The sequence below is a fragment of the Necator americanus genome, chromosome II (assembly GCF_031761385.1).
Source record: "Necator americanus strain Aroian chromosome II, whole genome shotgun sequence".
Taxonomy (NCBI): Eukaryota; Metazoa; Nematoda; class Chromadorea; order Rhabditida; family Ancylostomatidae; genus Necator; species Necator americanus.
The window spans coordinates 6668527-6680978 of record NC_087372.1 but is presented as its reverse complement, the minus strand read 5'-3'; the positions used below and the strand labels follow the sequence as shown (position 1 = coordinate 6680978).

At 43.2% G+C, this 12452-nt stretch overlaps 1 protein-coding gene across 1 annotated transcript; it reads right to left on the bottom strand.

Moving 5' to 3' along the window:
* Positions 1-2507: 2507 nt before the first annotated feature.
* On the bottom strand, positions 2508-5616 carry RB195_017021 (uncharacterized protein; the record flags this gene model as incomplete). The annotated part of the gene is made up of 5 exons (XM_064183820.1): positions 2508-2559; positions 2639-2826; positions 3914-4054; positions 4140-4304; positions 5563-5616. The coding sequence occupies 5 exons, from the start codon at positions 5614-5616 to the stop codon at positions 2508-2510; spliced, it is 600 nt and encodes a 199-aa protein (XP_064039701.1).
* Positions 5617-12452: the final 6836 nt, after the last annotated feature.

Genomic DNA, 12452 nt, shown 5'->3' with positions numbered 1-12452 from the left:
CGAACGACTTCCTTTAAAGGCATCACCCCACTAACCTGAGGTGGTACGGATCTCAGGTGGAGTATTCGTATACGGGACGGTAGATTACGGGGAGGAGAGTGATTCTATCCTTTTCTTCCTAATTGCCGTAAAAAAAACGGCCCGGAAGATGTGGCGCGTGCACAAGGCTGGCGCGCTCCAATCGAACTCGTAGAAAGTAGCGCGCCGGAACGCTCGAAGCCATATCTTCCAGCCCGTTTTTTACGGCAATTAGGAAGAAATGGACGGAATCACTGCAAAAGTGGGATCTTGTTACTTTACAGATTCCTTCCTCAGCTGCGTTTCAGAACCATGGATTAATAAGTAAAACCGTCAAAATTCTCGGGGATTAAAATGAAATGAGTTTCTAAAAACAACAATTAAAATAACATTAACTGTTGATTTCAAATGTACTTTCAGAATTTGGATTTGTCAAATATATGCCTAGCAGAATCCCTCCTTCTTCCTTAAGAAGCCTTGAAATTCTCAAAAGAAATCTGAATATGCGAAAATGCTGCCTTCAACCAATGATTTGTGAATGCTTGTCGGTAAATTTAATTGGCGTAACATGTTATTTATGGACATGGCAGCGAACACTAAATACTGAATTTTATCGACAATCCTGACTATCGGTTGCCGTAGCGACAGGAGAACGGGTGAGCACAACATTCTCCTGCGTTGTCCGCAGAGTGCTTACTGCGTTTAAAAGCAGTGTATCAGGAAACTGATGTGGAATGGGAACCCACGGGAAAATGTAGACTTCGGACTGTAGATTACCTCTTTCAGATGCTCATCTCCTCCCTAATCGTCTTTAAAAACATCACGAATCTGAGGTGATGCGGATTTCAGGTGGAGTATCCGTGAACGGGGTCGTAGATTATGGAGACGGGGACAGTTCCGCTCATCTCTCCCTACATCACTGCAAACAGCCACCTCCAGAATGCTGTTTTGTACGACGCCATCTATTGCAACGCTCCACCCCTTGCGCCGCCTCCGCCCTGCGATTCGTCGAAAATCAAGTCGGTCTGCCCCGATAAGGCAGGATAAGGCCCCGAGGCAGTAAGGGACGCTACGTGTGCAAGGGAGGCGCGCTGCAATAGAAAGCATCGTAAAAACAGCAACAGGGGCCGGCTGCATGCAGTGATTCAGGGAGAGATGAGCGGAACCACCCCGGTATCCACAATCTACGACCCCGTATACGGATACTCCGCCTGAAATCGTACCAACCTAGATTCGTAGTATGCTGCATTTAAAAAAACGGAGTGGGAACCGCTTTATTCTCTACGAGGTAAGTTAGAACACCTTTTTACTCGCCCCAATCCCACCAAATTTTACTTGGTAAGGCTGGTCGAGTAGACCTCTTCAATCTTCTACCGCACACTCGCGGATGCTAAGCGTCTACAATGGTGGCGCGTTGCAACTGGGAAAGAACGCCGTTTTTTTTACGACGACAAGGAGAAGATGAGCGGAACCACGCTTGTTTTCGTAGTCTACAACCCGAAATCTGCGTTTCCTCTGAAGCTTCCACATCGCGTCAATTTCGTGTGATGCTGCCTTTAAGGTCCAACAATGCCCATACTAGGGGCACTAGCCTTACTACTACTACTACTGCATATACGAAAGTGGTTGCTACCTGTTCGCGGTGGATCTGTGCTAAAACATTTGAATATACGCTTTGGAACTATGTAACTTGGACAGTTATATGACGGATGCTACCCAGATACTGCAAAAAAAAGTGCTGTTGCCCAGTACGCTCAACCGAAATGGGTCAAGTATCTGGAGGGAACCTGGAGACTTTGGTAACAACACTTGGTTTTTTACGCTGCACTGATCTGACGGTACTTGGGTCACTCGGTGTCGATAGATGGATCACGAGAGACTCGCAGCCTATGGAACAGTAACGAACGCATGCATTCTGGGCGACCTCTTGCTGTTGATAGAGAAGGTTGGATTACTAAGACCTGAAGTTGGCCTGGTGGTCAATGTTGATTGGACTCACACCAGATACATTAAAGATCCAAAGAACGTAAGATTGCGTACACTGGTTAGCCATGTTCAATTACTGAAAATAAAAACAGAAAAAGAAAATAAACAAGCGATCTATACGACAGTACAAAAATAATTTTTCCGCTTTCAATGAACTTTTACGCTGTGTCAATCAATAAGCACAATACCCACCGCGCAATCATAGTATGGACCCCAAGCCCAGATATCTATTTGCGTAAGTTATAAAGATACAAGTAAATAATAAAAGTTTATTCCATGTCAAAAAACATGAATCAGAACCAATACTTCGAACAATCCTAAAAATTCAAAAAGAAAAATAACCTATGGGCACATCCTAGAAAGCAAATGTGACCGTAATTGAAGTATAATTACAGAACAGACTTCTGTCGTATGCCTTGATGTTGCTACTGTAGAAGAATTCATTTTTAATAGCATGAATGATCCATTAAGACTCTTTCTGTGACTGAAAACTTCCTCCTGGACTAGACCTCAGTGCTATGACCTGTGTACATGCGAGGTGATTGTTGAAATAAGCTGAAAAAGATGGGTCCATCTCTTTCAAGCACCTATTCAGAAAACACAGGAGTTTTTAAAGAAAAGTTCAACTACGTACTCTTCATTGCTGATGGTAGACACTTCCGTCCGTTTTAGTATCGATGGTGTAGGTGAAACTATTCTTGGCTCATCTTGTTGAGTGGGAAATGACGATTGCACTGGCGCTACACCATAACTCCGGAAGTAGAATATAAAATTCAGTGCCATATCTACTAAAGCAAAGACCACAGAGACGAAAGCGAATGCCTGGAATGAGAAATTACTATTTGATGACGACTTTCAGAGAACTTCCAGAAATTTTCGAAGAACTATTTCTCAAGAACTTTTCTCGAAAAAGTTGATGGTGGTGATGTTGATGTGCTTTTCTCTGGATGTTTCATCACATCCCGTAGATTCCAACATTTTAGTAGGGTCAAAACGACACGAAACACGTACGCAATTGCGTACGCGGCTTCTCTCGAGGCGATGGATGGAGCATTGCGGTTGGGAGAGTACTGCAACCCTTGCTGGCACCACCCATCCATCACTGCACTTTGCGATGGTCTCACCTCGATTCCAACGGCTGCCTCCACCGCGCCGTCCTACCTGCCGAACGCGTACGCAGATGCACCGCAACTACACTCCATTTCGTTTTGACCCGACTATAGAAACATGAAAATGTCTTTATTCTAGTATTATTTTATCCACGAGGAGCAAGTCCGTCAGTGCTGGGTCCGCACCTCGTATTTCCAGACAAATTCGTAGCCAGAATCCGATTAAATGTCCACTGGGGTATGAACTACTGATACCCACGCAAATGCGACTAATAAATTCATTTAAATAGAAAAAAAAAAACATATAGAGAAAGGAATGGAAAATGAAAAAAGTAGGAATGAAAAGCCACGGAATTATAAAAAGGACTGTTTTTTCGTCGCTTGCGTTACCTATTGCCGCGAGAACGTATAATGGGGTCAAAATGATATGAAGCACTGTGCAGTTGCGCAGGCGGCTGCGTTCGAAGCGGTGCAATGGAGCATAGCGGTAAGTGTTGAGCACTTGCTAGCACCTTTCCTCGAGGCGTTTCACGATGGTCCCACCTCGCCTCCAACCGCTTTCTCCACCGCGCCGCTTCGAGCGTCACCGCTTACGGAACTGCACCATGCTTCATCTTGTTTTGACCCTACCATGTCTTCTTACGGTCTACTCTCTTTTTATTTACGTAGTTAGCTTAGGAAGCTTAGGAGTTAGCTAGCAGATAGCTTAGGAACGCATATCTTTGCCATTATTGTAAGCTTATCCCCATAGACACAAAACCTACGTTGTAAATCTTTAAAAAAAATCGAGTAATGCATACCCCGGCAATTTTGTAGGTACCATTATAATATGTTTGAAAGCATCCGTAACGATTGAATGAATCACATGTTCCAGGAGCGACGAAAAACAGTGTGCCCGTTATAATAGATGTCAGCATGAATACCAACATGAATAATGAGCGCTACAAAAATAAAATACAATGGTTAGAATATGAGACTTGTTTTCGAAAAGAAGAATTCAAATTACTGTATAATTGCATAACAAACCTTTGGCAGTGACATTTCATCTAATTTCCATACGAATAATGTACCGATCGCGCCACCGACAAAAAGTAATGAGACCAGGTTGAACATGAGACCGATAATGGCGGCTAACCGGCTTGTCCATCCGGAGGACAATGCGACGCAGAACAACATCACTAAGCAGTTGACCTGAAAGCGATTAGTCCAGAGTTTTCTTAACCTACTCCTGTGAAGTATGGACTAAAATAGAGAATGGTTTTGAAGACAAGGTGTCCCACTAGAATAAAAAACAGGAAGTTTGAGAAAAATTAAAAAAAAAACAACTAAAAATAAATGTGGGATAATACTAAACTCATGGTGCGGGTGTAGCGCAGTCAGTGAGAGGTTCCGCTGCCTACATGGTCGGACGGAGGTTCGAATCCCATCGAATCTCAGCCTTTCATCCACAAGGTCGATAAATTGGTGCCAGACTTATCTGGGAGAATAAAAACTGACTTGGGACATCGACTAGCCCCCGCAAGTCATTATCATAGGCTCCCGTAAACCTCAAACGATTTTGAATTGAAAAGAATACGTGGTGGCGCATCTCAAGCGGATTTATTAACGCCAGACACTTTATCCTTCATCCTTAATACTAAACACCAAAATGATTTATAAAACTTGCAACAAGAAACATTTTTTCTGTAATTATGAGATCATGGAAGGTTTTTGTTTTATTTCTCGGGCAGGTTCAATCATCTGTCACTTTCCAATAGTTTAAAGTACTTCCAGTGTCCCACATTCTCCGTCCATCGTTTTGGTGCCAAAATCGCTTCCACATCTAAGCAGTAAATTGTTCTCTAAGTTTTTAGCAGTGGGTCCCAACTAAGCGGTATGCAATTTTCAACTGCAACTGTATAAATCCATATCTGTATTGAAACTGTATAAATCCTAAAGACCCTGTATGGATTAAACCACCCAAAGCTTTACCATGGTGAACGCGCAGTATCCGAGAAAAAATGGACCGAAAAAAAAGAGCGGAATTCAATTCAAAAAATCCCGGAAGTCGAAACTCGGAAATTGGATAAAATGAAAATAAAGCACACATGGCAATATCAGAAAGGTAGTGTTTTACGATTTTGACGTTGAGCGGAATCCATGGCGAAAGCATGGAGTTCGAGATGTTCGAGATGCGAGCGGTCGAAGAACAATAATAACCTTTCACCAGCTTATTTAAGTGAGAGAAATGAAAAGGCTGTTGAAAAGAGCAGATCGTGTACATAGAAGCCTCGTAGGAACCAAAGCGGTTCCCACTGCATTTTCCCACGGCGATCAGGGAAATATGAGTGGAATTGTGTCCCGCAATTTACTATCCAAACTCTACGCTTTCGCAGTGGGTCCCATCAAAATTCCGGTACGCTGCCTTTAATTTCGCACATGCTGCTCTGTGCTGAAAAGCGGCACTTACCACACAAAGAATCCTGACCACCAGGTAGAAGTAGATGCTGCTCTCGAGTTGCATCTTCTGGATAGCATTTAGAAACAGATGGGTGGAGCTATGGGTTCACGATGCTCGTTGATTGCCAGTTGATGTCCTTGAACGCAATTTTCCTGCAAATCTGTGAATAAGTGACTCCTTATGTTGATGTAAAGGATTCTATAGCTTCCAGTGGCTCCAGTTTGAAAAAGAAGCGAAAAATGAAACGAATTAAACAGCGTGAGTTCGTTCGTACTATTCGTTGAACGTATAATAGAATTCACAGAGTTATTCGTGAAAGTATGAATCCCCCAGGAATTCACGCCACAAACGGAACACAACAGCTTATGGACGACTATTTGATTGAAATGCGATATTAATCCAGCGTATTTGAAGTGCATCGCACTATTCCTACGTGGGTGTAAACCTCTACATGCTACGCACACTTTCCTCTACATGCTACGCTCAACGTGCGAAAAAATACCACATTGTTAACGTATGCCGAGCTATGTTCACAGCGTGTGAAGGGAAATAAATATGAGCACAACGTTTTCGGTTGAAAATGGTGAAATTCCGGTTTTCTGTTTTTTATTACGTTGTTTTCTTGAAATTGACACTAAGATTTCTTGAATAGGAACAGCAATAGGAACATTTTGTTCAACGAATATAATTTGTTTCTTTGAATGAGCTTTTGCAGTAGTTGTCCGTGTCAACTGATGTTTATCCTCCGCAAAAAAAAAGAAAAAACTTGAACCAACTTAATCAGGCGAAAGTAGTCAGAGTGCGGCTCTCTCACACGTGAAAAAGTTGGTGATAAGCTTTTTTTGCCAAAGAAGGTAGTTCGTATCTAGACCTCAATTCGTCCTTTTCGTGTAATTGTGCAAAATGCACACCGTTGATCAGTCCCTATGGTGATGGGCCTACGCGTTTGACATCAGAATCGTTTGAGGTTTACGTACGCCTCACAATGATTAGCGAGGGCGAACCGATAAGTCACGTTAGTGTTTTTATTCTCTCAGACAAGCCTGGCACCCATTTATCGATCCCGGAGAGATGAAAGGCTTGTTGAGCACAATGGGGGATTCGAACCACCGATCGTCCAGTCACAGTTGAACCTCTCACCGACTGCGCTACCCACTGCCGTTTCATAACTAGAAGTAAATACTAGAAGAGAACAAGTTGCAATCATGCATCCATGCAAACAACGTCGATTTCTTATTCCTATTCCTATAGCAAGTAGATTTTTGCCATAGAAATTAATGCTTATCTGCTTCTACTTCTACAGTTTTACAATTTCCTTTTCTTTGGTTAAAACTACAATTTCTTTGTCCATGCCTCCTGCGCACCATCTTCGATAGTACCTTTAAAGGGCATAAACTGTACTTCTACGAATAGATATGCGTGGTTTCGAGAGGAGTACCTTTCCAGAAGAGAGAGGTGCCCGTCTCCTACTCATTATTTGTAGTGAATGTGCACCATTCGAAGGTGTTTCGGAGCAATTCAGCATTCGAATGACTTCCCTTAAAGGCATCACCCCACGAATCTTAGGTGCCACGGATTTCAGGTGGAGTATTCATATACGGCATAGTAGATTATGGAGAGGGGGTGATTCCGTCCGTTTCTTCCTAAGTGCCGTAAAAAAACGGCCCGGAGGATGCGGCGCGCGCACAGGGCTGGCGCGCTCCAATCGAACTCGTTGTAGAAAATAACGCGCCGGATGGCTCGAAGCCGTATCTTCCGGAGCGTTTTTTACGGCAACTAGGAAGAAATGGACGGAATCATCCACCTCTCCATAATCTACGATCCTGTATACGAATACTCCACCTGAAATCCGTACCACCTCAGAATCGTGGGATGATGCCTTTAAGATACACCTGTCCAGCACTCACAATTGCTTCCGTGACAGCGACGCATTTGTAAGAACGCACACAATTTTTCATCCTAGCACACACCCTCTTAACACCCTTCTGCCCCAATGAACGTGTGTCGCTGTCCTTCAAGAAAACTGTTGATGTTGAGGCCCCTGTGGGACAATAGAGGGCCCGGATTGCAGATTACGAGTATAAGCGTGGACACGCTCAACTTCCCTTAATCGTTCAAAAAAAAGAACGGCGTGGGAACCACTTTAGTTGCTACAAGGTACGTTCGAACGCGTCACTCTTGTATAAGCCCCGGTTCACTTCAATTTCTCCCTTAGCAGCATATTCATTGGTTTTTACTTGAATAGGCTGTTGGAGAAACCTTATTGATTCCATTTCGCTCGTTCTTGGATGCAGCGAGCGTGTCCAGGGGTGGGCCGTTCGAACGCACCTCGTAGGAACTAACGCCGTTTCCCACGCCGTTTTTCAGAATGATTAGGGCGAACTAATGGTGATCTCGTTCATATTGATAGTCTAGAACCGGAATTCTATATTTCCCCATAGAGACTCAATATCGTCAATTTCGTGAGATGCCGCATTTAAGCAGTTTTGCCATCAGATTCATGCTGTTCTAGTGAAAAGTATATGTACATAAATTTTAACGATGCCACTCAAAAGCGCAAATGTGGGGATGGGGAAAAAAGTTGGATGACCAGGGAAGAAGATAGAGAGACGCCAGAACGAGATCGAGGGGACATGTCCGCTTCATTGAGTTTTGAAGAGCAGGGAATCAAGTAGAGCGTTGGTTATCGAGATATTAAATAATCAAAGTTATTGAATATGTCCAGCATCCGCAGTAAATCAACCAGAAAACCTCGCACATCCTTCCGAAATCGTCACTAGCACTCCACAAAACCAGTAGCATTACACTTTCGCCTATGTGGATGACGTAAAGACGATTATGGAGCAGAGAACACTAAAGAGAATCGGATGTTGTCCAGTTCAGGTGGAGAAATTCCAATTCACATTCCAATACATACAGTAGGTTCTGAATGGATACGTTACCTCACCTCTTTACTCCAGAGAACGAGCTTAAAGAGGAGAAAAAAATGAGGAAAGCTTTCCGTTCAAAAATTTCAAATATAGGACAACAGCGGACGAATAAATAAAATCCCAAATAGAAGCAAGGTGCGAAAACACTGACTGATTAAAATTCTCACAGTTTTTCCCACAAAACGTTTCCGGATCAGAAATACTCGGGCAGGGTCACGGAAAGACCTGGAAATGAAGAAATGACAGTTCAGCGCGCCAAGATTTGGTGGATTAACAACGCATAATCTGTTGCGAAGGTGGGTTTCCGTTCCGGTTCTTCCGCAAATTTGTTAAGAATCCATGAACCACTGAAACTACACGAGGTTTCATGCACTTCTCATGTTATTTTTGTGTTTCAACTTATCGCAACATTTCCCTCATATTTTCTTCTCATTTAATTTTAATGATATCATCTCTTATATTTAACATATCATAGAATCAATAAAAATTTGTAAATATATAAGGAAACATCAAAGCTAAATCAACTATTAGAAGAGATTTGGAGAACTCCGAATTCCGAAGTATGAGAAAATATTGAAAGGAAAAAGAATCAACATATGGACACAATGGTATTTCAACGTGAATTCAAAACAATCACTTTTTCGATTTGTAAAGGAAATCTCCAGAAAAAGGAGAGTTCCACTCTACGAATCTTACCATGCCGTCGGAAATGCTTTTTTTTTTCAAAAACAAAACACTTAAAAGTCTTTTTTCAGTATTTTGATGATAATATTTAGAGCTAGATCATGTCCACAAGTGGAAATCACGAGAAATTTACAGATAAAAGGTGATGTAAAACGAATGGGACAGAAACTCCAATGGAGGTTTTAACTTTACGCGAGCTCCGGTCAGTAGCGAAGAAAAACAGGAATATAGGGGCAAAAACTAGGATATTCTCGCCTCGTTGCAAATTGCGATGTGAAGAGAACAAAACATTTGCGGAAGTCTCATCTGATCTTCGCTAAGCTGTCGGTGGAACGAAACTTGTTCTGTTACCTCTAATGGTATGTTAACGAGTGGAACCGCATCGTTAATAATTTGGTATGACACAGCTTTTACGGTGAAGAAAGTCGAAAAGCAAAGTGTACGTTGGTAAACGGCCGAGTATGGAAGGTTTCATAACCTTTTCACCACTCTCACTTATTTGCTGTTGACATCTTTTCCCGCCAAGACTCTCTGAGACGCTACAGTAGCTGCCCTAACGACTGATAAAAATGGGCAAAAATGTGACCACGGTTGATCCGGTCTGTGCGCTGAGCTTGCGGTTGTGTTTTGATTAAATGATGAGCACATTACGTACTCAATCCAGCTGCAAATCGGATGATGGGCGAATTTCAGTAATGTTCTGACCACTCCTCTCAATAAAGTAACCGTTTTGAAGCTACGTGATAAGATTAGTCTGAGGTGCTTGAGTGGTTCTCATCTAACGCAGCACGCCAAAAAATTGATGGATCTTGGGTCTGGGATCTAGAATTGGATCTTCTTTCTACGAAAAAATAGGGTTAGAGTGTAAAGTTTGGACGCGGTCACGCCCAATTCTCCCTAACTGTCCTGGACACGGCGTGAGAGAGACGGCGCCAGCGTTCCATTGACTGGACGTCCGCTCGCAGAAGCAGCGCATACGTGAGACGTTGTCAGGTGCCTCGTAAGGAAATTCAACTGACAAAGTCGTTTCCCACGCCTTCTTCAGCATAATTAAGGGGAATTGAGGGCGATCACACCCATACTCGTGATCTATGCAGTAACCCCATGACTCCTAATTTTCGTTAAAAAAAAACGGCCCAGAAGATGCGGCTTCGAGCTTTGCGGGGCGCTATTTTCTACAACAAGTTCGGTTGGAGCGCGCCAGCCTTGTGCCCGCGCCGCATCTTCGGGGCCTTTTTTTTCAAGAAGGAAGAGATGGACGGTATCACCGTCCTACCAATAATCGAAGATCGCGTGCAGGCATAACCCACCTGAAACCCGCACCACCACAGATTCGTGAGGTGATGCCTTTAAGAATCGTTTGAGGTTTACGAACGCATGTTACAACTTTACAATGACTTGCGGGGTCTAGCTAATATGTCAATCCAGTGTTTTTATCCCCTCATACAGATCTGCTATCAATTTATCGAGGCCGGAGGGATTAGAGGCTTCGTTCGGAGCAAAGAGGTGTCGAACCATCAACCGTGCTGTTGCTGCCGGACCTCTTACCGACTGGGCCACATCTGACTAGAAGATTCATAGCAAGAGTCTAATTAATTGAAGATCATACAGTATGTGGATACTCTATATTTAGTTCTTCCTTCAAGGCTGAGATCCATGAATGTTTAACTAGTATCTCCAGCTAGATCTTACACCTTCTTAAGAGCCAACAACTTCTAGCGTTTACGATTACGAATCGCGGCGACTAAGGTTTGCAGTATTTCAAGAAAACCATTTCATTCATTCATTCACAGCATTTATTTCCAAAATCCCCACCTCCTCATTACAGTAGGTTTTTTTCTTCGAGAATAATCAAAACGCTAAGATAAGCTTTTCACATGACTTAGTCTAGCTAAAGAACACCTAAGAAAGAACCAACAACATAGAGTACGACGAAGAAGAGCGATACGGTGATGACAAGTTGAAGGATGGTGGCACGCAGCTGGACAACGTCCGTATGTTTGTCAACGCTTATCGTTGACGATGAATCAGAAGTGATAGAAGGACGTGAATTCACGAATAACAACCATGAAATCGTATGGAGCGTACAACGACGACATTCACGATATGTAAATAGTGATGATTATGACCTCACCTGATGACACTAACGTCTCGAGACGTTCGTTCATTCGAGACGCCAGAAAGTTTGAACAAATACGTATTCCCCTGACGCATATACAATCGTATCGATGTTTTCATCATACAGTTTCGACTTAGGAACCTGTTCGCGGCCGCCTGAATAAAGTACGGTGATTGTTCTACGTTCGTAGACATTGTTTTATAATGATAACTTTTAGTTCATCAGGTTGTGGTAACTAAGGAGAGCACTAGTAGAAAATAACAGTAAAAACATGGCTGTATTCAGAACTTTTTGAGGTTTATGGCATTTCTGGCTTATATAATGATGGAGGCCTGCGCTTAGATCGGGTCAAAGCTTTTATACTTCTGACAAGTCTGGTGCCAATTTACCGAAAGCGGAAATATAAAATACTTGGTTGGCCTTGGATGATTTCGAACTAACTATTTCAAAAGATGGAAAGCAGTGGAACCTGTTAATAATGTATTAGGTCGGTTTAATATAATTTCTGCAAAGCAGGTATTGACAGCGAAAAAAAAGCAACTTAAATGGAAGACAAATACATAACTAAACATTTGGTTACAAAGCGAAATGAAGCGCAGTTGCGTAAGCGGCTGCGCTCGAAGCGGAGCGGAGGAGCGTAGCGGATAGGGTCGTGGTAGGACTCGTGCTAGGACCATCCATCACTGCAGTTTGCGATGGTGCCACCTCGATTCCAGCCTCACCGCTCCAAGCGCACCCGGTTACGCAATCGGACCATACTCTCTTCGCGTGCGGCACAATTCCACCCTCTGCCGTGCTCCAATCGAAAACTCACCGCAATTTTGTAATTTAAAACACCTGTCGCACTTAGAGAACGACGTAACATCGTTGGGAAAATGAAGTCAAGAAGTTGTTTAGCTTCTGCCAGTCTTCAACAATGACGATGTGATTCAAGGAAGTACTCCTTGGAGTCAAACTATAGTAGGATCAAAACGACATGAAGCACATACTCAATTGCGTACGCGGCTTCTCTCGAGGCGCTTCGGTGGAGCGTAGCGGCAAGGAGCGTGGTGAAACCCTTGCTGGGACCAGTCATCGCTGCAGTTTGCGACAGTCCCACCTTGGTTCCAAGTGCTATGTCCACCGCGCTGCTTCGAGCGCGTACGCAAATGCACCGCAACTATACT